Source organism: Quercus robur, chromosome 8, assembly GCF_932294415.1.
Source record: "Quercus robur chromosome 8, dhQueRobu3.1, whole genome shotgun sequence".
Lineage (NCBI taxonomy): Eukaryota > Viridiplantae > Streptophyta > Magnoliopsida > Fagales > Fagaceae > Quercus > Quercus robur.
The window spans coordinates 61,955,295-61,982,248 of record NC_065541.1 but is presented as its reverse complement, the minus strand read 5'-3'; the positions used below and the strand labels follow the sequence as shown (position 1 = coordinate 61,982,248).

Below are 26,954 nucleotides of genomic sequence, written 5' to 3'. Positions count from 1 at the left end.
CAAAATTCCCCCACTCACAAGTTGCCATGTTTGATAGGTAGAGCATTGCAAGCAAATAGAGCAAAGAGCTTACCGTTTGTTTTTATTAGAGTTGACAAGTTGTAGCACAGTTGTGACAATGGTTCTTAAAATAAGTTAACGTTAATTCTTGCCTATTGAAAAGCATTACACATAGACAAGCAACCTAAGCATTAGTCAATCAGATCATTTTAAGGATGGCTTGGGATTACATTTGTAAACTTTATGCTCTCCTCCTTAATCAGCATTAATGATAATAGTAACATAAATCAATTCTTGTAAACCCAAGGCCAATTGAGGAATGCATCATGGAGTCAGCTTGTATGACATAATCACACCAACTGCTTTCAATGTATGAAAGGGAAGTGTACAAAACTGTTCATGATGAGCCTGGATATATTTGTGACAAACTGACAATAAAAGGGCAACATTTGAGACTTGCAATTTTTTGTTTAATAGTGAGTAGTGAGTCTAGTGACAGAAATCTTAATTGTCAGTCATTGCTCGTCACACTATATTAGACTTCAGCTGTATTTTTAACTTTCTACACTGGTATGTAGTATGTACTGGAAAAGGAGGTGTTCCCAAGCACAAAGGCTAAAAATCCTGGCCTTTGTACTTATCAAAAAACAAAAACAAAAAATCCTGGCCTTTGCTTTATATATTGATGTGTATCCAACCGTGAGACTGCAACCTGATCTGAAAATAAGGCAAAAGAAAGCATAGATAAGAAAATTTTGAAAAAGATCCAAATAAAATGAAAAATGAATAGAGAAAAGAATAGAGGATTAATATATCAAATTATCCATACAAAAAAAAAAAAAAAGCTTTTTACCAAACAAGTAAATGAATTTAATACACATGGTGTAAAATTGAAAACAGTGAAATGAATCAACGAGTATGCAAATGAGGATTACAGACTCAAAATCACCCAAAATATACTTATATAAGGTTTCTTTTAAGGTGAATTAATCTATAATTTTTATCAGGAATAGAAACTCTAGCAGTTCTCAATGCATTTGGTTCATTATTTACCACCTTTATTCATATCCTAGCATCAGTTGTAGATTTGCTTTTCTCACTGAACAGTTATGCATTTGCTTTCTGTCTTTTGCCATAACCAGCACAACGTAGAAACCTAAGCTGCAATTTCCACCTCCAATATCCATCACAGTCCAACCTCAGCTGTCATCTATGTCTTGATATGAAAAAATAAATGTATTTTACCAAAACTTCAAGCTAATATGCCTTCACAAAAATCTATCCACCAACCAGTGGCCATTTGGCCTAGCAATCCAACTAAAACTAGCAATGTGGCTTAGAAATATTCAGCTGTCCCTCAATCGGGAAAAATTAAGAGATTGAGCCCTCAAGTCCCCCTTTACAAATATTTAAGGGCAAGGTAAAAGACCACTCTATTGGCTAGGGTTATAAAAAGAAAAAATTACGACCTAACATACAGAGGATGAGAGAGAATTATAACTACAAAATGAAAGATCATTATCCTTAATTTAAAAACCTGAGCAATCAGGCGCAAAAGCTGTGTATCTCACCCCATCCACTAGAAGAGCCTTGGCACTGATCTCCTTGGTACTTTGCCTTCAAGCTTTAGTCTTCTATATGCTTCCCTAATGTGGCAAGGCCGAATAGGCCCAGAATCCTTCCAGTCAGTCATAACCACTCTAGCTGTAAACAGAAATGCATCAACAGAGGATACATAGAAGACTGAACGAATTTTAAGTATCTGAAAATATGGTTATATAAGACTAAGACGTGCACTAGCTTTACATGTGATTCTGGGGGAACGTGATAGAGAAAGCATCAATAGCCCCCAAAGGCTGTTGCTAGGTCTACCACTGCCAAAGGGGATCACTTGTATTTTGGAAAATACATGCCAATTTAAGTTTTGAAATTTGTATAATATATGCATACCAGTCTCAACAATATCACCAACAAACATTTTTGCTGTCGCTGACACTGCAACTATCATTGGCTCGGAAACTGCCCGCATTCCAGTGATGCTCAGTAACAACTACACTTTCACCATATGAGAGGAAAAAACAAAAAATTAGGGAAAACTTTAATTGCACTAATTAATCACCTACCAGTTCTATTGCTGCACTTCAAGAAAGCTGCATAAAAATGCCCACTAAGAGGTCAACAAGCCTAAAAGGTCTTTCTCCAAATTATTGTCTCCAGACTATGTTATTCTACATTTTCTTTTTTCCCTCACACATTCATGGAACATGTTCATTGGCAACACTCAGTCCAATGGAAGTGTTTCATTATAGGTGGCTGGCTCCTCAACATACCAAGACTCAGATCACATAAGTGGAGGAACCAATAAATTTTTAGGCAAAAGTAAAAAGGTATTTTGGGTGGTCAATAACTCAACTTGACCAAGCCTTACAAAGACCCAACTACAAGGGACAGAATACAAGGGAAAAGTGAAGGAAAATTCACAGCAAATATATAGAACAAGGCAAAAAGCATACCTTTCTCATGTCGGATTTTTTAAATCGAGACCTCCGAAAGAACTCATACCTCTCCATCTGTTCCTCTGTGAACCGTGAGAGGATAGCCCTGAAAAGTACAGAGCAAGATGTAGTTGTAATTCTCCATAATAAACGCAAAAAAGCAAGATCTCTATCAGTTCTCCATAAAGTTAAACCATCTATTATATTTTGATTTGCATTAAATTGGTTTTACATCAACTATAACTTCTGAAAAGTTGGGAAAAAAAATCCCTCTTTTTTTAAAAGAAAATAATAGTGTAGATTTTATTAGATAATGAGTAACTATGCAGTTAGGACATCAGATGCAAGTATATCAGAAAGGCATGGAGGGTGATCCTCCATCCAGTACATTCCATTTCTTACAATTATTTAACTTGCAATTAGGACAAGCTTATTTGGTTTCTTTTATCATAGTAAAATGTAACATTCCCGTATATGTCTGCAAAACATAGCAGAAAGAACTCAAATAATCTTCTACATACTGTGTCCTGGCAGCTTTGTCAGGGTCACTCTTATACGAAATATTTCTGATGTTGACATCCACATTATCATCCTCTTCATCCTCATCCTCATCTTCATTGTTGCCAGTGGATGCATTAGTCCCAGCAGACGCTATCACGGCTGGCGGTGTTAACACATTAGCGGGAGTCTGGATATGACTTTCAATGTCCAAAGAATCAGCAGTAGGGGAATCAGGTGGCAATTCTTCTACATCCTTAAATGCCACCTCAAACGGGTCCACAGATGGCCTCGGTTCCATTGTCTCCTTTTTCCAATGATAATAACCTCATCAGTCAATGATCATAACAAGATCTACGTACCAAAACACGTACATTACAAACTAAATAGCCTAATAACAATGCAAACAATTAACAAGAATACCCTCTTCCCTAATCTCATTCAAGAATTTCAACAAACATATAAAATACAAAATCTAGCAAACCCCAATTGTCTTCACATTCACCAACCACTAAATTAGTATCAAACTCTATGCATATAAAAATTGAACCAACATGATAGTATTAAAAGCTATATTGCTATAACAAACATGTAAAGCACAAACTATAACCAACCCAACATACAGTTTCCCTACAGAATTACATTTTGGCAGCATTGAGTTGGGTTTTTGGATTTGGTATTTGATAGTATCTAAAGGCTTTATTCTATATGATAACATTCATGTACTGAACCCAGCAAATTGAGGCTGTATTATCAAAGCTCTAGTCCATTTGAGAATGTATAAGCTTAGTAGGCACAAATTATATACGGCATTTTATCAAACATGTAACGTGTATAACGGTGTGGTGTTTGCGAATCAAATTCAAAACCATTAGCAATGAAGAAAAAAGAGATGTTGATACCTAGGGTTATAGAGAGCGATTGCTTTGTATGATGGAATTGTGATGTGAATTGTGAAGCGGAGTTGGAACTTGAAAGTTGAAACCGCCTTCCCAACTGTATATATATATTGAGAATTTGATAGGTATTGGGCTCGAGTTCCTATTATTATTTTTAGACTGGGCCTCAATATTGAGATTTTTTAAGTTCGAAAAAAGTCCGGCCCATTATCAAGTACTTGGATGATCACAGACTTCTTTTTCTTTTTTTTGGTAAAGGTTTAATAATTTGCAACAATTATAATTTAGAATTACTACATTTTTGGGTAAAAGTATTTTTTTTGTGTTTCTTTTACACAATTTGATACTTATTCAAATTGCACAATTTGTGTTGTAAATTCAGTCTATGTTCTACTGTAATAGTAATCAAAGATAAGTACCGTGCTATTGTAATCAAAGAAAAGTAATGAGTAAGGTTTAACCCACAAAGACATATTAAAAAAATGATAATCATAAGAAAATAAAGAAATGAAGAAGACTCAAAGTCCAAATAGTTAGAAGGCGGATGATTTCTTTATAAAAATAAAATAGAAAAGAGTAATGTACATTGACATACTTGTTGAACCGGAACAATTAGAACTGCACTTTTGTTTTTGTAAGTAAAGTTTTCTCTTTTTTGGATTTTGAATTTAGAAAAGATGATGATGATAGTGTAGAGAAAAAGAATATGGAACTGAGAGAGGAATTGAGGAAGAAATAAATTGAGTAAGTTGAGTAACTAATGTGACAGTTGTTTCTATATTAAAATAAAAAATATAAAAAATAATGTGACAGTTGTCCTATTTTGTAGGCAGTATATTAAGGAGCAAGGGAACCAGGGTATTCCCAAAAAAAAATTAAGTTTTTCTTTTTAATGCATAAAAAAATTGAGTTAAGTCTTGATAAAGGAAAAAAAAAAAAAAGTGAAAACGTGGAGTAATGCTTAGTTTGAAAATCAACTGGAGTTAAACGTGGGAATTAAAGATTGCCTATTTTGTAGGCAAGGTTACACGTGGGAGTTAAAGATGTATTTTTACTATGTTATTATCAAGCTTTATCTCTACTTAAATTTAGTCTGTAAGGATATTTTGGAACCAAAAAAATGTCCAATCCAAATAGGTGAAGCCCCTTAAATATTAGTACAGATAAACTAAATACCTAAACTTGGATGCATATGTGATATAACATTTTTTTTTTTTTGATATTCTATATGATATAATATATACGAACACTACTTAACCCGAAAGTTTATCTATTGGTTTGAACTCAACTATGTTAATTCACCATTCACTCATCTCAACTATATTTTGTATGATTTTTAAAAGTTAAAACGTAATATTTATTGTCACTAAGCTCTTGTTAAGTCATATCAGTGTAATATTTTAGTCCACTTTGGTCAATTTCGGTCCAGTTTAGTCCACCTCCGTCAACTTTAGTCCATTAGGTTCACTTCGATTTAATTTGGTCAACTTCGGTTTGGTACAGTCCACTTCAGTCTATTTCAATCCACTTCCGTCAACTTTAGTCTATTCGGTCAATTTCAGTCTAATTTGGTCCATTTCAATACACTTTTGTCAAATTCGGTCCATTTCATTTCATTTGGTCCATTTTGGTCAATTTCAGACTAATTGAGCCTTAAAAAGCAATAAAATTGATAAATATTCACAATAATACCTTAAAATTTGAGTTTCAATAATATAGGCATTATACTTATATTTGGAAAGAAAAAAAAGTGTTACAATTATAATCTTATATAATAATTTAAACTTAAGCTCCATTTGGGTAGGCTGCGTCTACATCCAACATGTTCACGTCTGCGTTTTTGGCCTTTTTTTTTTTTAAGTCCAGCACCGGTGCACTGTTCAAGAGACATGAACATTGCATCAAAGCAAATGCACAGTAAATTCATTAATGAATAGTAACCAAAAAATATTTTTTTTATTGTTTTCAGTAAAATAATTAGTATCCAAAAGCACAATTAATGTAACACGTTAAAAGTGTTCCCATGGAATAGGGGTGTGCATTTTTTTATTAATATTATTGGATATGTTCAAATTAGTCAATTGATTAATTTTCAAAAAAAAAAAAAAAAAGTCAATTGATTAGTGTGTGTATATATATATATTTTAAAAAGTCTTTTTAATAACACCTTTCCATTTATATGAAACAATATTATAATTATATAATTTAAATTTATTTATTAAATCTAATTATTTGTGTGTGTGTGTGTAAAAGCTTAATCTAAGTTTTGATTGTTTATGAAAAGCTTAATCTAAGTTTCCTCATATGGAATGATATTTCCATCCATCCTTTCTTGCTAGTTGCTATAATTATATGACTTATAAAAAAAATGCCACATCATAATTAATACTCCTATATAACTTTAGGACATGTTACTGCATAACACCATACCCAAAGGGTACTATCAATTATGCAATCCAACAATTTTCTTGCTTACAAATTTCTATGTTGCATATGCAGTTAGAAAAAAGGTGCAAAATCATGTAAATGGCCCCAAGGCTTTCCTCATGTTTACCATGTTTCAGGCACAACAAGAAAATGAGTCAAAGAAATGTTGTTCTAATATCATTAACTAAACAAAAACTGTACAATAATCAACAGTGGTATACATACTCTGAGCACAAGATATGGTATTCATCCAAATAACCACCCCCCCCCCCCCCTCTCCTTTTCTTTCCTTTGAATGAATAAATGTAGTATAGGTTAAGGCTATAGCATTATATATATGTGTGGAATGTTTTTTCTTCTTTTATGTTTGAAGGTGAGGAGCGGATGGCCCAGGAGAAGAAGCAGCTGTCTCATTAGAAGCTTCATTTACACTTGAATTGCAAGGTTGGCTGTGATGCTTCGGACCATTGCTTGAATTGCTAGTGGGGCTGATTTCATTTCCAGAACCATCAACGTCATTGGAGTCCTGAAGTTGCTCCAATATTCTTACGACCTTATCCATGTTTGGCCTGAACCTGGGTTCTACTGATAAACATTGAATTGCAAGGTTGGCTACTTTCAGTGCTATACCAAATGAATACTGGCCTTCAATACGAGCATCAAAAACATGGAGAACTTTTCGTTTGCTGGTAAGGTAACGCTTGGCCCACTCAACTAAATTTTGTTCCCCTGGTGGCCTGTTGTTGTCCATTACTCGTTTACCAGATATCATTTCTAGGAGCACAACCCCAAAACTGTAAACGTCGCTTTTGGTAGTTAAATGACCTTCATGAGAATAGAATGAACTGTGTCAAATCCCAATATAGAAAGTTACAGAGTAAACTGAAGCATTCACCAAGAGCTCTATAGTCCATACAGCGGGTACAAGATACAAGGCTAAGTTTGAAGCATTACATACATGTGCATGAAAGTGAAAAATAGAGATCTGTGAAGTTGGAATGGAGAAATTGAGTTACAAAGCTTCAAATAGAGTTAAGAGTGAGTAACTTGGGACTTAATAGTACCCAAATTGTACTTGAAGTCACAAACAGAATAACCTGAGAAGACTAGTTTCACTACAACTTCCTCAAATGCCACAGGTATACTAACCAAATCTGGTCAAGTTTTTTTGGGAAGCCAGAAGTTTGATGGAAAATAATATTATCTTTCCATTTTTCATGTATTCGCATCAGAAGCATCAAGCATGTATAAAAAAACACAAATACAATTGCAGGTCAAATAACAATTTAGAAAATTTTGCAGATAGTTGGAGTCGGGACTTAAAATTGATTGCAGAAAGCTCGAGAAAGGGTGTGCTTAATGCAGACAGTTTGTGGACATAAAGTTTTTATTTACCCAAAAATTCGAAGGTACCATCTCTTGAAAATTTATGGAAGGTGAGGGAATGAATCTCAAAATTATGTTGAAAGGTGGTCTGTGATCTAATTTAAGGACTACAGGTAGAAAATTACCCAGCACAATAAACAGAAAATCCAAACTAAGAGTCTTTGTTAAGTGTGAAAAGAAGTGAGAGGTAAACACCTATTGGTGCTTTATAATTTAAAAATACGTCACTGTTAATGAATATGCCATTAGCTATCCTATTTATAAAATAGAGGCCTGGATCAGTGAAGAAAACAAGAAGCAAGTGATGAAGTAATTGTGTCTGGCACAGCTATGCGAGGACAATAGATAAACCTTATGGCAATACTTCAAGCTTATAAAGTTAAACAATATGCAAACATGAACAAAAATCTGTAAAGTTTAAGGTACCTGTGGCCATATACTCGGGAGCTGCATACCCATAGGTTCCCATGACCCTTGTAGAGACATGGCTTTTTTCACCTGTTGGACCATCCTTGGCCAACCCAAAATCTGAGAGTTTTGCATTAAATTTCTGCCATTTACAATGAAAAGTGGGTTAGAACATGTCCAACTGAATTCTCTAGATGCCTTAAAATTAGAAGAATTGAAATTTTTTTAACATACGGAATCCAACAGGATATTAGAAGCTTTGAAGTCACGATAAATGACTTTTGCTTCATCACTGTGAAGGAATGCTAGACCCTTAGCAGCACCAAGTGCAATCTTCATACGGTAGTTCCAAGAAAGTGGTTGAATGTAAGAAGCCCCTGTTCCAAGATCTTTAAAATGAGATTATGATTTTAACAGAAAAGTTTAAGGTCCTTAACAATAGATAAACAATGAGTACATTAAAATAGTGAAAGTAAATAAAGGAGAAGGATATTAATAACTCACTCCTAAACAGATGATTCTCCAAGCTGCCCCGAGGCATGAATTCATACACCAAAAGCCGTTGGTCATCCTCTAAGCAGTAACCGATCAATTTCACCAGATTAGGATGATAAAGCTGCCCCAGGTAGTTGATTTCTGCCTACAGTTGAAGAGGATCCACAAAATTAATCAATTGTAACTCCTGAAGATATAATGTGCAACACCATCTATATAATTTTTTTTTTTTTTTTTTTTTTAAAAAAACCTACCTAAAGCAAGAATGGTTGAAGACTTCCTATGAATTTATTGCATTGTTGAAAAGAAGCTCATCGAATCCCTTACAAGTTTTTAAACCATAACATTCCAATACTAATAGATTTCTAAAATACTTGGCTCTACCCTACTACCCGACTCATGAAATACAGTTAAGGTTCAACGCAAAAAGGCTTAGATAGGTATCAAGAAAATGCAAACCAGCCAAAGAAAAGTAGAAGTAACACTCACCAACCATTCCTTGTGACCCTGGAGACCTTCTTGGTTAAGCCTCTTCACGGCAATAACTATGCCAGTCCCAGGCTTGGCAGCTGTAAATGAATTCTCATCGATCCATCCCTTGAAGACACAACCAAAACCACCTTCACCTAATACACTGTCAGGACGGAAATTCCTGGTGGCTGTTTTGAGATTGTTAAAGGTGAAACTTTTCAAATTGGAGGACTGCAAGATCTCGCCCTCTGTCCGAGGAGTTGAAGGCACCGAGACAGATGAGATTTTGCTGTTTGAACAGCTCAAATCATTCCCAATTTTTTGACCACATGTTGAACTCACCCCTGCAAACATCAATGTCATGTGACAAATAAATTAATCTAGAATTCCGGCATAGAATTGAGAGATCTTATTACAAACTTATCATCAACTTGTATTTGGTAAAACTAAAAGAAGTAGGGGAAAACCCCATTTTTTTCTCTTCAAATTCATTCAGTACAGAAACAGTAAGCCTCTATTGGTTGCCAAATATAACCACAGAAAAGATCAAATAAAGCCCATATCAATAAATCTATATGACAAATTGAAAATGTTATAAGGTAGAAACTTTAGCTGATTTAGTTTTCTCAAGCTCCAATGCAGCTAAAATCTATTGATTCAAAAAAATAAAAAATAAAAACTTCTGTTATCCTAAACAACTTTACCAATCCATAGGAAAAAACTGCAAAACAAGTGTGGGGTGTTTGTGTTGTGATAGAGAGACAGAGAAAACTCTCAAGCAAACACCTTCTAACCATTCATTTGGTTTTCCAACTTTTGAATTTAAGGATTTTGTTGTCATCAATATTACTAGGAAAAAACAATTGTAGCCTCACCTGAATCAAGCCAACTATGTAGCTTGGACAGCAAACGATTACATAATTTTTTTTTTTTTTTCAATCAACAATTACATAAAGATTTAGAATTAAGATTCATAAACCGGTCAAAAAGAACAAAAAAGCATCAATGTTCGGTCACAGAGAAACCAAAAACAAAGATCCATCCCAATGAAACTTATCAGAAACTATTCAAAAAAGAAAGCAGGATAGAGATGCTGTATTGCATGTTTCAACAATCAAAAGCCGCAACTTCTTAGCAGAGAACAGGTGAAAGAATAAGATGAGTGAGGTACGTACTGAAACAGCGAGCTAGGATACCATCGTGAAGAGGACTCTCAGCTTTGATTTTAACACTAAAGCACGAACCCATGAATTCTAAATTGAAAAAAGCTTCACTGTCTCTCAGAATCGGTATATCCTCTCAAAAGGACACACGGTGCAGCTTTGTTTTGAGTACTTTACACAGACATAGCCACAGCTTTGGCTGTGGGAAATAGAAAACTGTGAGTGTCAAGTGGGAACAACTTGCAGCAAGCAGGTAAAGTCAAACCAACTAATAAAGCCTTTCAAACTCTAACAAATAAAATGGGCAGAGAAGGATTCTTCATTATACAACAAATTTTGCTTTATAAAGCATAGTAACTTAAAAGTTACACCAATCATTCTTATTGTCATTTCACTTTATAATCCTTCAATCTTTTCAAAATAAAGAATACTTGAGACATAATTATCTTCAAAATCTTTTTCCTAACTAATAAAACAACATAATGTTCTTATAGATTCATTTCTCAAGTTCATTCTTATTACCTACTAAAATCAATCCTAAAAGAGCTCAATTAATAAATGCCTTTAAGGCATTTAGTAATTTTTCATTTTAAGAAATTTTTTTATGAAAAATTGAAAAAACTATCATAAAGGTTAGTTACTCTTTCATTTTCTTACAAAAAAATTTTATAAAATAGTTTATTAAAGAATGCTTGAAAGCATACATTAGTAAAACTCATTATAAAATTACATCTCAATATATAATTGAGAAAGAATATTATAAAAATTATTGTCCCCTTATTTCAAGACGGGCATTTTTATTAGGGTTTTACTAATTTATATTCTTAAGGTATGCATTAGTAAATTATTTTAAGAAAAATTTTATAAAAAAAGAAGTCTCGCAAATTTTTTTTTTTCTTTTTTTATTGATGAACTAAACGGCCATTTTTAGTACAGGATTTGGATCCCATGTGGGTGGTGGCTATTGAAACGTGCAATTATCCCTTATTTTAGTTAATTATAGTTGAAAAGGTGAAAGGTAAAAGATGAAAAGGAATTTTTTATATAATAGCACGAGCCAAGAAATCGAAAGCTTGTCTGTCGTCTCCATTAGACACATCACCACCTGCTTCGGAATTGAAATGCTATAGAAAAAATAAATGTGAACAACATGCAACTGCCACAAAAGTCAAACTAACCAAGCCTGGTGAGGCCGTGAGGGTTAAACAAAAAACAGGTACTCCCAAGTGTGAAAGCAAAGGCTTTTTTTTGCGTGAGGTATTAGCTGTCACTTACATGCATGATCGCCAAGTTGAATAGGAAATTGAAAAGGAAAGAAAAGCCCAAGATTCTAGAGATATATAGCAGAGCGGCGTGTTGGAAAAGCAGTGAAAACCTTGGACTTATCTTTGTGTATGTTTTCTCGGAAAGTTCTTTTTTTTAGAACATCAAGGTGGACTAACGTGAAGAGTCTGACTTATCAGCTTGTTTGGTAAATTTACATCCAAGTAGAGAGAGAGAGAGAGAGAGAGAAATAAAAGGCCAGGGGGGAAGGAAGAGGTTGGGAAAATGGCAATGATGGTTGGAGCTTTATCCTTTTTCTTGTTGGCTTTGCTATGATCTTCCAAGCAAATGGCGACAATAATTCATGACCCTTGTTGGTCTTCAGCTGTTTGATTACCAGTCAAGGTCAATTTTGATCATATATATGAATAAGATTAGACTTAAGATTAACTTCTTCTTCTTTTTTGGGATCAAGCAATGTTTATTATACACAAACTGTTTTATAAGTTATGATTTCAGTTACTTTTTAGTCTTTAATTGAAAATTTTGAGAAAATATTGTGGAAAACCCCAAAAAAAAAATGTGTATGATAGTTTGTGTGCAATAAGTTTAGTTCAAATAATTTTTTTGTTCATGTAAAGCCAAATAAAGCCGCATTTATAAAAGTACAATTGTACCTTTTTTTTTTTTTTTTTTTTGAGAAATGGATACTTGCTGATAAATTAATCAATAGAGGAAAAATCAACCAATACAAAAGACATAATATCTGTTGAAACACACTCCAACCAGATTAGAGAAGAAAAATATTGTCTACTTTAGTCTACATTCAACAAATAAGCTTGAATCAAGAAAAAGAAAAGGAAAGGAAAAAGAAAACAAAAACACTACTACAAACGCACGCTGGCTTAGATGGGTGATGGTTTTATTTTAGTCAAAATGGCTTTATTTAGATGTCTCTCTAATAAAGGTGTAAAAGGCTTGCATATTAAAAAAAATAAAATAATAAATAATAAAAAATTCATGCCATCCAAATTGCAGTCTATCATGTACAACTCTTCAGAATTTCCATTTAGCTTAAAAACTAAAAAAACAAAAAACAAAAACAACTCTTCAGAATTTCCGGTAGTCATTTTTCCTTTTAAAAAAATGTAGAATAACTGGGAAAAGAGCATAATTAACAAGAAAATTTTGAAGAACAAAATAATATATAGGTAAATGTCATCAAATCGAACCATGATGGGTTCAGTCAAATCAATGAAATATATATATATATATATATATATTTTAACAATATATATATTTTTTTTTTATTATTATTATGCATTCAATTATAAATTTATGATTGTAGTTTGTAGGTGGGAAGGGTCGAATTATGTGTCGAAATCATAAAGGGAAATGCTCGTCACACAGTGCGACCTAATCTATCCAAACGGTGGACTTTTAAAGGAGCAGTGAAGTACGTTTTCCAATACTTGTGATTATAAGATTCATTCACGCGTACCATCATCATTTTGTTCGGTATTCTCTTTCCTCTTTTGCATCAACAGCATCCGTGTCCTACAACTATACTGATGATCTAGAACAAATCAGCCTATAATTAATTCATTATAAATAACCCCCACATGTCAGTCAATCATTTTCCTTGGCAAAAATTATACGACGGCCATAAAGAAAATCATTACTTTTTGTGTTCAGACTTCAGCGGTAGAAAAAAGAAGTTGTGTAAATTGACAAACAATCTGTTATACTATGCTAGATATAATAGTTATGGTAAAAATGATTGCTTTTAAAGTGGTTCTAAAATTACTTTTACCTTGGTTATTTATTACTTCATCAACTGTTATGATCATAAATAATCACACAAATTTTGTCACAATTTGTCATGTGGTGAGTTGTATTATGATGAGTGGTAGAAATGTGAGAATACCTACCACTTTTTCTTTATCATTCATAATTCGTCACAATATAACTCATCACATAGCAAGTTGTGACAAAAATTATATAATTGTTTGTGGTTATTGCATTGCTCATTTCAATATATAACATCCGATTTACAGTAATTATTCTTTATAATTAGTTTAAGATACTAGTTACTTTTTAACGTAAATGAGATTCCAACTTCAAAACTAGATCTTATATTGGATGATAAGAAAATTTATCAATGGAGTACTTGAGTGAATTGGAAACCCAACAAACAAAAACAAAAACAGACAATATTTTGACTGCTTCCACAAATATATCCTCTCGGAACCTCTTTAACAAGTCAATGATAATAGTCTTTAACTGTGACTATAGAATATATGCAAGCCTCCAGGTTTGGTATCCAACGAAGTCTATCTCTTTTTTTTTTTTTCTTTTTTTTTTGCTTGGTAATTATTTATTTCAGAGGAATTAAGCCCTCGAGCTAGCGGTCACTTAAGGAACCGGGTATCATTTTGGCAACAAGGCCCGGTGGTCAACGAAGTCTATCTCACATTCACTCTATCACAAGACCCCTATAATTATAACATTGGTCCCCCTCTTATCTTCACACATTGAATCACAGACACGTAACTCGACCAACAGAGACTGTCAATCAGGTAAGACCGCAACATAGTCCCATCTCAATCCCAAATATTTTAGTTAATTGTAATTTTCATTACACAACCTATTTCACCAACATTGACACCTTGCATGTGCTGCAAGCTGTCCTATATGAGCTATAAAGGTTTAACAATTGCGCCAGGCATGACGAAAGCAATTTCAAATTATTTTAATTTGTTGAACAACTTTAAAGTAAAATAATCATTTACGTCAAATTCATAATTTTTCTAACCCTGAAATCCAATCATGACCCGACTGTAACAAGTCACAATCTTTCCTTGCATAGGCAAAAATAGAACTATAAATGTGCCAAGTTATTTATGAACTACTAGAGTTCAACTTTAGAAAAAATGTGTTTATACTCATTTGTTTAAAAAATAAGTTAAGTTTAAGTTTTAAGTTTAAGCTCGATTATTAAATGAGCTAAACTTAAATATAATAATGTTCATGAACATAAGGACTCGATTTAACTATATATATAATATTATATTTTTATATGTATACTTGTCTAAAAATATATTTATTTAGACTTGAGATTGAATGATATAGGTTTGTCAATAAATCCATATGATATTAATTTATTATTTTTAGCTTATTGATGATATAAACAGTATATTTGTAATAAAAATTCATAAAATTGTGTAGAGGTAAAACATTTTAGTAATGGTTTTACAATATATAAGAAAATAATAAATTAATCAAATAGCTCGAGAACAAGCTCGAGTTTGCTTGACAAGAAAATAAGCCAAACTTAAACATAAAATCTTATTTGGTAATGAGCTCGAGCTCGGCCTGTGTTTGCCAAAAAAAAAATTAAATTAAATTAAATGAATAAACTTAAATTTTTAATACTCAGCTCGTCTTGTCTCGTTTTGCAACCCTAGAAAAAAATAGGTTTTATTTCATATATATATTCACAAACCATAGCTCGCATATCATGTTTTTATTTTATTTTTTATTTATGACTTATAATCTCATCATGTTAGGGTATTTTGGACGAACTAGTGAAGATTGAATCAAAGATGTCTAGGTCTAGAGTTCATCTCAAGATTCTCAACTATTATCAAGTCTCCAACCACTAGGCTGCACCGTGACGGGTTTATTAGATCAAGTCCAACACGTGTGAAGCCAAGTCAAGGACAATGTTTCAGTTTGGTAGGGGACAACTAGAATAATTCACAGAAGTTCCATTCGTGCAATGTTACCAACCCATACACTATTAGCAACGACCGGGAACCTGGTTTTATAGTTGAGGCCGCGAGGAAGTCGACAGGCACATGGTAGTTAGCTCTCAAAGTCCGTATCGGTGGCGTCGCAATTAACGACCAGAATTTACAGAATTGGACAACTCTTTTAAAAGTATAAAAAGCTGAAAACGACTTTACATAACCCATAAACAAAGGAAACCGCTATACATAACCACCCCTTTTTTTGTTTGTAAAGGTCATAATATGCTAACTTGCTAAGCCATTTCACAAATCGCAATCCACCTTAACAAATTGTGAATTGTGAAAATTATTGGGTCAGAAACATTGCTGAGGGCCTTTCTTACCTCTTCATCTTAAAATACTTAAAAACGCATATGATATTTCCAAAGAAAGTCATTCTTGTGCTCCAGCTTAGTTAAAGGAGGGAGAATATAAAAAACAAAGTTGCCGATGAAACATTTTTCACAACTTCTTACTGAATATTTTTTATTATTTATTCTTTTCCCAAGGTGAGACAACTTTTATGGTACACTAATCATTAGTCATAACCACCTTAATAGAAGGTCTTAAAAAATGTATAGAACTTTTTGAATCACTATTTTTATTGGAATATAAAATGCAGAGTATAGTCTTTATGCGCAACATTTGAGCCCAGTAAAAAGTTGAAAGAGCTAGCCCACCCAAAGTGAAAACTTTATTACTTTTTAATTTTTAACCTTCCGCAAAGATTCAAATAGAAGCATGCAACTAAAACACAAATGCATGTAGGGAATGAAGCTACTGGATATAATAAACAGGATTTGAAAGGCAAAAAAAGTAATACTCAGTGGTACTTATTAATACATAAAATCCAGTTCCAGTCAGGGATGCTGATCTGAATGCAAAACGAAACTTATTATCTCAAGAAGTAAAATTGTATCCCATGGATTCTATAGATCCCCATATGAAAGCTCCAAGTTCACACCTACTCACACCCGGTAAATAGCTTAGGCACTTTTCTTAACCTCAGCAGACTTGATAATGTCAATGAACTCCGGCTGAAGATAGCACAGTGGGTAATAAAAAATTAGGGCATGAGAAGAAGAGACTTTTGAAAGATTAAATATATCAAGCAAGCAACAAAGTCATTACCTTTAAAGAAGCTCCCCCAACCAAAAAGCCATCAACATCAGGCTGAACTGCCAATTCCTTGGAGTTTGCACCATTCACAGAACCTGAAACAGGTATATGCAATTAAGGTAATGAAACAACAAAGCAAAAACTGGAAAGAATAAATGTTAAAACTCCTTTAAATATACCATTCCATTTATACTTGTAATCACCAATCATTCAACAAAACAGGAATCCAACTAAGTAAAAACTCGCATGTTCAAGCCAACAAGAAGAACAATGACAAAACCGGAAACAATAAAAAATAGAAAATCTGAACTCCATGGTAGTGTTGGTAAAGGTGCAGATTCATGAGGCCATTTCAATCTTGGCCTCAGTCACAACTAAAATTATTGCCACAAGAATTACTTGTTAACACAACCATGTAATCCACCATTCATTGCAACCCCATTATTCAAAAATGATAAGACCTCTCTATAACAATATTGTCAGACTAAATTGGTGGCAATTGGTCTATGAAGATACCAAAGGATTAAAGGCATCTATGGTTTCTAATAAATCATATCAATGGAATATAGAATTCTCCTCTTTTTTTTATATGGTCAAGAGGAAAACAATAAAGAATGATACTTCAATACAACACAGGTCAGATTTTTAACAAAGCCAAAGTGTCAACAGAAAATAAATCATTTTCTCTTTATCAATGGGAAACCAAAAAGAAAAAAGAATTGGAGGGTGCTCCTTCAGGTGTTGATCAAAGTTGATAGATTGGAAAATGCAGCAAAAACCAGTCCTACCAAGGCTCAAAATTTGAGCAAGATGAGCCTGTCTTGGCAAAAGCTAAACTCAAACCTTTTTTTTTTCTTTTTATTTATTGGTGGTTAGACATGCACACAATGGGTCTTGAACCCACGACCTCATCCTCCCCCTAGAACTTATAAGGAGAGGAGGTACCAGTTGAGTTAGAGTTTATTGACTAGTCACACAATTCATAAGTCAATATGATTGACTTATCTTCAAAATTGATATAAACTGAATGCTATAAGGACAAAGACAACAGTAGGATGAGGGACAGAACAAATGAAGAGACCTCCATAAATAATTCGGATTGTAGCAGCAACTTCAGGACTGATGTTCGCATGAAACCATTTCCTTAATTCAAAATGTACCTGCACATATTTAGAATCCTTGTGTCAGAAAACTAAATGTTAAGAAATTGAGGCAACTTGATGCAACAAGATCTGTCCTACAGTACTACTAAAGAATAAAATTGTCATATGACAAAGAAGTGTTATATATACATGGGAGACACCATGGGAGTTGTTTACATTTGACAGTTATAAAGGATTAATCATTAAGCATCTGAGGGCATTATATAACCATGCAACTGGCTAATAATTACGGTATTCTGGATCAACATTTCATTGGATTGTCAAAGTTTATAAAAGCGACCTCCACACATACATGTTTCAGATGCAATCTCTCTCTCTCACGCACACATAACACACAAACATAAATCTCTTTCTTTAATTGGTAAGTTTAAGCACACACCCAGCAGTGTTTTGAGGGAGGAGGTACCATTGGAGCTAGAGATCATTGGCCCCCTCTCTCATAAATCCAATTAGTCATTCTAACCCAAACCAAAGAATATCCATTGACATTGGTATCTTCAAGGTTCAATCCTATTGCTTCCAATGCATGTGCAAAAACTGCTCCAGGATACATAAACAACTCTGTCTACAAGGCTTGAAAGGAAGAGTTGAAAAAACGGGATATAGCTGGATATTTCACTTAAGAAAAAAAAATTTGTATTTTTTTCAAATGTAGATCAGGCACCTAAACATTCTTCTAGCAAAAAACGTCAACTTCACTATTACAATACCATAGGAACACCTCAAAGCTAAATGTGAAGATAAGTGACGAAAGATTTAATTTAATGAAAACAAAAGATGAATGCCTTAAACAAGAGATGAAGCCTTACTTCCTGAGCCTGGGCTGGAGTTGCAACCTTTCCAGTACCAATAGCCCACACAGGCTCATAGGCCAGAACAACATCAGCCCAATTTGAAACTCGTTCTGCAAGAGAAATCACACCAGAGACCATCATTTAAAGATAAAAATCAATGTGAACATCTAAGCATACTAAATATGGTTAACACTTTGCACATGGTTTCAAGTACAACACAGCTTTCAATGAACATTGAACACTACTCAGTCAATAAACTAGAATTAGCTAGCAATCAAGTGCGAGAATTGAAGTAAAAAAGCAGCATGATTATCCAATCATTATTCATCACAAGTATTTAACAATAAAGCCCATGCAAGGAAAACACGGAATCAGGCTAAGGGAGAAAAAAAAATTGGTTATCGTTTTGAAAAACGGTTTTTTCCTCCTCTTATAGTCTCCCCTGAAAAAGCAGATTCCCTTATAGTTGCCAAAAGAAAATACTGTTTTTCAATTATTGTATTTATCATTTCTGCAGCCCGATGTTTAAAAAAGAAAATAAGGCGCATTAATCAATCAAAAAGACAAGAACAAAAAAAGAGGGACAAAGATAAAATATTACTACAATATATGTACTTGTGAGTCATTGAGCTTCATAAATAAATAAATTCCTGACTCATAGAGTAATAAAGTAAACTTTGAACCCAACAAAATGTCATAAATAGAAAAACATAGGGAATAGTGAACTATGTGCCTGCAATTGCTTTGGTTTGTGCAGCAACAACTTCCACAGTAGTTCCAGATTCTCGCTGCTCAAGAGTCTCTCCAACACAAGCAATCACCTTCAAACCTTTTGAAAGAGCATATGCAACCTTCTCTCCAACAAACTGAAATAGAAAGCACAGAGAACAGGAATTATTACTTAATAGGAACCTTAATAAATAAAAAGAAAATGAAGCACTCATGAAGCAGTAATCAATGATAAATCAAATGCAATGACCAAAACTTAAGAAGTTATTGGTCATTAAAAAACAGCTTACCTCATTAGTCTCATTTAAGATTTGTCTTCTCTCAGAATGACCAAGAATAACCCAAGGAATGCCCAAATTGACAAGCATCTCTGCACTGCATTGAGATAATAAATCTTTACATATTTACCAACAATGAAATATTCAATACCATTAAATAAATTACACAAAACGTAAATTATTTATATTAATTTACATAAGAATTCTTCCCCTAAGTAGTTACATAATTATTGAATGCCTATCAAAATAGAAAAGAAATATATTAAATTAAAGAATGCAACCCCACAAATTGCATAACAAGGTTGAAACATTTCAAAATGCAATTCAAGGACTGCAACGAGATGGGACTAGATCACAACATACCTAACCTCCCCTGTAAAAGCACCTCCTTTTTTGACCCAACAATTTTGTGCCGCAACATGGAAATCAGGCCTCAACAAATTTTTTACCAACGGAAGGAACACGAATGGAGGGCTTACCACAACCTCTGCAAGAACATGTTTTCAAAGCATCAAATCAATGGACCAAATGTAGTTACTTTCCATAATAAAGTAAGAATGTAGAAATTATTTCTCCCATCAAAATATTAATATTATTTGAAAATCTGAAACACAATAGCTGGATTGATTTCTAAAATCAAAAGGTGGCAGTTTGTTTTAAACTAACATAATTTTGAAATCTCACCACATTAGCTGTTTCTTTTTCTTTCTTTATTTTTGGATAGTAAAGTGACTCATGCATGCTATGGGATTGAACCATAGTTGCGTTTTTTTTTTTTTTTGTTGGGGGGGAGGGGGGGGGGGGGGGGAGACGTTGCTCAGTTTTGAACTTTAGGGGGACACTGCAATTGCACCATAGATAGGGAGAAAGTGCAAATAACCCATGATAATTCTAAGCCAAAGTGCAAAAATTATTTTAAATCCTGCATATAGCCTACAAAACCTTGAGAAAAGGTCACATATTACCAAAAACAACTATGGGGAAGTGGAAACTTGTATTACAACCTGTTTCTCTATTAAATACCATGTGGGGTTAAGGGGCCTAACAATACTCAAAGGAAAATGCTAAAACTACTACCAATATTACTACAAAAGGCTTACAAATTGAAGGTGATTGGTGCCACTTCAACAACATAATATACAAATGTCTGAATGAATTTTTCGTGATTGGTGACACATCAAATTGTAAGGCTTATATAGTAAAATTGTTAGTATCCATAGCATTACTCATTTCCAAATTTCATTTCACCTAATGTTCTCAAGCATCCGACAAACTCTAAAACAACAAAAACAACAAGCCTTAATTTAGTTAGGGTCGGACACATGAATTCTTTTTCTTCATTTTATTCTATCTAAAGTCATATTTTCTGTTACTCGTTTTTTTATTACTTTTACTAATGTTATTTTGGGTCTTCCAAAAATTAAAACTGCATGAAAAGAAGCACAGTAATATCAGGAATATAAGCTCTTCAACAGCAATACAACATAACAGTTACCATGCATTCACTTACCCACAACATCTGGAGGAGGCACTTGGCCTTCATTAAGTGTGGACACTATCTTCTTCACCTCCTCAGTGGTTCCATTCTGCATTCACATTCACATTCAATTTAAACCAATTAAAATCAAGTTATTCATTCATACAATCCAAAACTCTGTGTGTGCGCATTTCTAACAAAGAATCATAGATAAATAACACTCTCTCCATCCAATTTAAACGTTTTAGTTTAAAATGACATTATTAGCACAGATTTATATATATATATTTATATATATATCAATCTGAGACGATCCAAAAATAAATAAAACTGATTCACTAATGGCGAATAAGAAAAACGATCGGCCATGAATAACAGATCCAAAGTATTCCATTTAGTTTCTGAGAAAAGACAATCGCAACTTCTTTTTTTTCTCTCTAATTAACTAAACATAAAAATAAACCTTCAACTTCCCTTACTATCTTAACTTAATTTTCTCGGCAACCAAACAGAGTAGGAATCGAATAGTAAGCGACTAAATAAAAACATGAAAACAAAAGATTTTGGATCGGAGACTCACGCATTTCCAGTTTCCACCGACGAAGAACTTCCTGGCCATTTTTTTTCGCGTTGATCGAAAATTTCACAGTCGCAGAGTGAGTGGGTTTTGGAGTTTTGTACTTCTGGTTTCGGTGAGGTTTTGAGATATTTATGTGGTTTTTCTAGAGTTATTACTGGGAACAAAAATATTTGTGGATCTCAGTATGGGTGTGAAATTACCGATACGCCCTCGGCCTTGGAATATGCTCCAAGCATCGGGCATCTATTGGCTATTTGAGATCAGATAGGTGGGTAGTTTGGTCAATGTGAGTAAAATAAAGGTTTTTTTTCCTTTTTCAGTTTTATTGGTCTTTACTGTTAGCGCTCACGGAGTGGTTATGGCCCACGGGTTTTTGCGTCACACAACAAGTGGAGGTGAATGGTGATTATCGGATTAGGTGAAAGGCCCAGCCTGAACCGTCCCCTCATAATGCCACCCTATGGGGCCACTCATGCCTAGGGTTGCACACTTGCACATTTTTTTATTTTTTTTCTTTCATTTAGTTTGTGGATATTGTCAACGACTATGTAGTATAACTACTCTTGGGCTGATGTGAAGACTGCAATTTGCAGAGAAGTGACAAATATTTTTGAATCAAGGATTATTCCTGAATACTTCAATGAAACTTTGATTTTCCTCGTTCCTAAATGCCCAACCCTTGAAAGCCTCAACAACTACAGGCCTATTAGTTTATGTAACACAATCTATAAGATTGTATCAAAAATTGTGGTGGGCCGCCTCAGACCTCATCTTGACAAGCTGATATCTCCAAATCAAGCTGCTTTTGTACCAGGCAAACGAGGATTGGACAATGTTGTGATAGCCCAACAACTTTTGCACTCTCTTGACACTAAGAAAGGGAAAGTGGGGTTCATGACAGTCAAAGTTGATCTGGCTAAAGCCTATGATCGGCTTGAGTGGTCCTTTATTCACCACGTCCTCAATGCTTTCCACCTGCCTCGTATGCTCATAAACCTCATAACGAGTTGCATTTCCTCAACGAGCATCTCCATACTTTTTAATGGTGGTAAGTTGGATTCCTTTAAACCCACTAGGGGTATCCACCTAGGGGGCTCGCTCTCTCCCTACATCTTCATTTTGTGCATGGATATTTAAGATACCTTATCAACAGGGAGTGCATGGATAAGAGATGGGTGCCAATGAAAGCCTCAAAAGACAATGTTGGGATTTCTCACTTATTTTTCGCTAACGACCTCATGCTTTTTGCCAAAGCAAATATTAAGGGAGCAAAGGCTATTAGGGAAGTTTTGCAGAAGTTTGGTATGGAATCTAAGGAAACGGTTATCTTGGAGAAATCACGTGTTTATTTCTCGCCCAATGTCCCTGAGCCGACCAAAGATAACATATGTGAGACCTTGGGCATTCAAGCAACTTCCCAACTAGGGAAATATTTAGGCTTTCCTTTAAAACACAAAGGGACGGGTAGGAATCAATATAACTTTGTTGTCGATAGGATCATCTCCAAATTGGCTGGGTGGAAATCCAAGCTCCTCTCCTTTGCTAGCATAACTGTTTTGGTAAATTCAGTTATGACAGCCATACCTATGTATGTGATGCAAGGCACTACTCTTCCTACACACTTGTGTAATAAGATTGACAAAATCAACAGAGACTTTCTTTGGGGGTCTACTGAGGAAAAAAGAAGATTGCATCTTGTTGGCTGGAGTAAAATCATCAAGTCCAAAGAAGAAGGAGGATTGGGTATACAAGCTGCAAGAGCAAAGAACATTGCCATGCTTGCTAAGCTTAACTGGAGGCTTTATCAGGAAAAGGATTCGCTTTGGGTGAAAGTTCTTCTAAATAAATATTGCTCTCGGCATAGAACGGAAGCCAAAAATCCGGATAGCCTCCCATGTTCAACTACTTAGAAAGCTATCAAGGTTGGATTCCCAATTTTTGAGAAAGGGGTGTACTGGAGTGTGGGCAGTCAATCTCTTTTTAATTTTTGGGAAAGTAAATGGGTGAAAGGGTGCTCCACAAGGGAACAAATTGCTAGCCCTCTCAGTCTACAAGATACTAGCCTATCTATTGCTGAAGTTTTCCATGACGAGCAGTGGGATTAGGAAAAAATTTCCTTTGACTTACCTTGTACAATTATGGATAAAATTAAGCCACTCCCATACAACTCTGTGGGGAAAAAGAGGACACTTTGATGTGGAAATTTTCTAAAGATGGTGATTTTAGCATGGCTTCGGCCTATGCTTTGGCTGGTTGATGACCAAGCCTTCATAGGTAGCTGGGTTTGGCAACTTGACTCCCTCCCAAAAATTATTCATTTCATTTGGCTTGGTCTTCATAATAGCATCCCTGTCAAAAAAGTCATTGATGCAAGAGGTATTCAGTGCAATGTGGCTTGTCCCATCTGTCAGACCCATGAAGAATCTATTTTACACCTCTTAAGGGACTGCCCCTTTGCAAGGGATTTTTGGAGGAAGATTGGAACTCCTCAGGCCGTGGGAAATTTTCTACAACTTGACCTCTCAGAGTGGTTGAAAACTAATTGCCTAGCTAAAGATTCCATATCAACTAATGGTATTCCGTGGAGGTGTTTATTTCCTTTTGCTCTTTGGTCTTTGTGGAAACATCGAAACCGGGTTGCTTTTGAGAATGTTTCTAGTGATCCGAGGCTTTCTTCCTCATGTATCCATCAAGCTAGAGAATTTTTCTTCTGTATTGGGAAATGGCAGAAACTTAAGCATCATAGGGTCATTCCGGTATGTTGGCCTAAACCACCACAAGGCTGGTTCAAGTTGAACTCTAACGGGGCATCCTTAGGAAATCCAGGGAAGGCTGGAGGGGGAGGTTTGATCTGTGATTGTCAAGGGAATTGGGTCAAGGGCTATATGAGGAATATTGGAGTGGCAACTAACATCACTGCTGAATTTTGGGCCCTAAAGGACGGTTTTATTTTAGCCTTTCAGCTTGGAATCACCCAACTTCTTGTAGAACTTGATGCAAAAGTTGTTGTTGATCTTGTTTTATCTAGGAAACCATCTAACAACCCATACTCTTTCTTGTTGAATAATTGCAGATTCCTCCTGAACCAGTTCCAACAAGTCAGAGTTAATCATGCTTTTCGAGAGGCCAACTGCTGTGCGGATTCACTTGCTAAGGGTGGATGCTTCCTCTTAGAGGATTTTGTTGTTTTAGAGCTTCCCCCTAATGATAGTTTTTATGTACTACTTAATTCGGATGCTGCTGGTCTGTACTCTCTAAGGCTTTCAGCCAATACTTTGTCTTTTTTGGCTAGCTAATGTTTTAATATATTTCCCTTTCAACCAAAAAAAAAAATAAATAAAAAAAAGGTATAACTACACAAATTTCCTATAAAAAAAAAAGTTCATAAATTAATATGTAACAAATATTTATAGTATATTTAGAAACGGTTTATTTAACTAAAATTGAAAATTTTTTTGAAAGTGCTGTAGAAAAAAAGTTAAAAACTAGTTGAATAGTACAATGTGACTCATAAATAGTATAAAAAAGTACAATGAAATCCATGAATAATAGAAAAAAAAAAGTTAAAAAATCTAAATAAGCTTGTTCCTCCAAAAAAAAAAAAAAAAAAACTCTAAATAAGCTTTATTTTCATCAAATCCCAAATGCACTTTTAATGATGCCAAGCACTATGTTAAAAATGGTGTGCAATCAATGTACACATTATTTAAACAATGTACATAATTTTGTACATTAAATGTCACATAATTGTACTCAATTTTACATATTCAATTTACATAATTTTCAAATCATGTACACAGTTATGTATATTTAACGTACACAAATTTAAAAATAATTTAAACAATTGTATACATTCAATGTATACATTTTTTAAATAATATATATATATATATATATATATATCTTAGTATATTCATCGTACACATTTTTCAAATAATGTGTAATCAACAAACAAATTTTTTTTAATAATATACATATTTTTGTACATTCAACATATACAAAATTTCAAATAATGTACACAATTTTATACATTCAACATACATAATATTCAAATAATATACAAAATTGTGTATATTCAACATAACATTTTCAAATAATGTATTTATTTATGTATATTCAACGTGCACAATTTTTCAAATAATGTATACAATTATGTATGTTCATCATACACAATTTTCAATAAACTTCCACAATTTTGTATATTTAAAATATACAATTTCCAAATAATGCACATAGCTGTGTACATTCAACATACACATTTTTCAAAAAATATACACAATTCTATACATTCAACATACATACTTTTCAAATAATATATGCAATTTTGTAGATTCAATGTACAAAATTTTGAAGAAATGTATATAATTCATACTCGATTTTTGAATAATGTAGATAATTTTGTACATTCATGGGACACACTTTTCAAATAATGTACAGTTGTATACAGTCATGTACACTCAGTATATATAACTATGTTAATTCAATGTTTACATTTTTAAAGAATGTACATTCAACATACAAAATTTTTAAATAATGTACACAATTGTATACATTCAATGTACATTTTTAAAAAGAATGTACACAATTGTGCAAATTTAATGTACAATTTTTTAAAGAATTTACACCATTATGTGCATTTAACATACACCATTTTATAAATAAATAAAAAATGCACACAATTGTGTACATTCAACGTACACATTTTTTTAGTTTTAAAAAGGGGAAAAAAAAAAGTATACACTTATTGAAGATTGTACATATTTTTGTTCATTCAACATACACATATTTCAAATAATACACATAATTTTGTACATTTAACGTACCCAGTTTGGAAATATTGTATATAAATTTTATTTATTCAACACATAATTTTAAATAATGTACACAATTGAGGACATTTATTGTACACTTTTTTTTAAATAATCTATAATTTTTTGTACATTTAAAGTACACATTTTTTAAAGAGTGCACTAAATTCTATGAACTAAATTTGCATAATTGTTTTGAGCATTCTCATTAAAGATTGTAAAAAATTTAGCATTTAGCATTTCAAAAAGTTATTTTATTCATTTTAACATCTCACTTTACAATACACCTAACATCAAAGATTCTATTATTTTACCACTTCATTTAAATATTCTTTTTTTATTCTTTCTTTATGTTTTCAAAAAATTACCTTTAATTACCATGTTTTCTGTACCCAGCAACAACCCTCGAGCATTAAGCAGCCAACTATGTTTTTGTTAATTACAAATGGTTTTATGCAGTAAAAATATAACTAAAATCAAGGTACTAATGCTAGTGCTAAAGTTCTTCCCTTCTATTTACTTCTACATTAATAGTGTCTTTTTAACAAAAAATTGTAATCATATGGAAATAACAATGAAATTTCAAGAATGTCTTTTGATGACTTATTAAATGATTTTTATGGCCTTGTGATGCGCATACCAAACAAATGCAACTCTTACAGTTTACCAATGAATACAGTGGACATTTTGCAAGGGTAAAATGCCTGTAA

At 33.5% G+C, this 26,954-nt stretch overlaps 3 protein-coding genes across 5 annotated transcripts; all 3 read right to left on the bottom strand.

The window, feature by feature from the left end:
• Window positions 1–312: 312 nt before the first annotated feature.
• On the bottom strand, window positions 313–4,009 carry LOC126697512 (transcription initiation factor TFIID subunit 11-like). Of its 3 annotated transcripts, none has more exons than XM_050394523.1 (6): window positions 3,896–4,009; window positions 3,017–3,300; window positions 2,514–2,601; window positions 1,951–2,050; window positions 1,572–1,704; window positions 313–717 (listed from the first exon to the last, which is right to left on the bottom strand). In XM_050394523.1, exons 2-5 carry the CDS (start codon window positions 3,292–3,294, stop codon window positions 1,580–1,582), a joined length of 591 nt encoding a protein of 196 aa, XP_050250480.1. In that variant the 5' UTR covers window positions 3,295–3,300; window positions 3,896–4,009; the 3' UTR covers window positions 313–717; window positions 1,572–1,579. The 3 variants fall into 3 exon arrangements, with proteins under 3 accessions (XP_050250480.1, XP_050250481.1, XP_050250482.1); XM_050394524.1 differs by having other exon boundaries at window positions 3,017–3,347; window positions 3,896–4,002; XM_050394525.1 differs by having other exon boundaries at window positions 3,017–3,297; window positions 3,896–3,996.
• Window positions 4,010–6,470: 2,461 nt separating this feature from the next.
• LOC126697510 (receptor-like cytoplasmic kinase 176) lies at window positions 6,471–10,540 on the bottom strand. The gene is made up of 6 exons (XM_050394521.1): window positions 10,255–10,540; window positions 9,098–9,423; window positions 8,618–8,753; window positions 8,348–8,490; window positions 8,132–8,255; window positions 6,471–7,144 (listed from the first exon to the last, which is right to left on the bottom strand). Exons 1-6 carry the CDS (start codon window positions 10,325–10,327, stop codon window positions 6,681–6,683), a joined length of 1,266 nt encoding a protein of 421 aa, XP_050250478.1. The 5' UTR covers window positions 10,328–10,540; the 3' UTR covers window positions 6,471–6,680.
• Window positions 10,541–16,061: 5,521 nt separating this feature from the next.
• Window positions 16,062–21,634, bottom strand: LOC126697511 (triosephosphate isomerase, cytosolic). The gene is made up of 9 exons (XM_050394522.1): window positions 21,437–21,634; window positions 20,890–20,965; window positions 19,743–19,866; window positions 19,392–19,476; window positions 19,106–19,238; window positions 18,388–18,482; window positions 17,497–17,575; window positions 16,428–16,510; window positions 16,062–16,333 (listed from the first exon to the last, which is right to left on the bottom strand). Exons 1-9 carry the CDS (start codon window positions 21,473–21,475, stop codon window positions 16,283–16,285), a joined length of 765 nt encoding a protein of 254 aa, XP_050250479.1. The 5' UTR covers window positions 21,476–21,634; the 3' UTR covers window positions 16,062–16,282.
• Window positions 21,635–26,954: the final 5,320 nt, after the last annotated feature.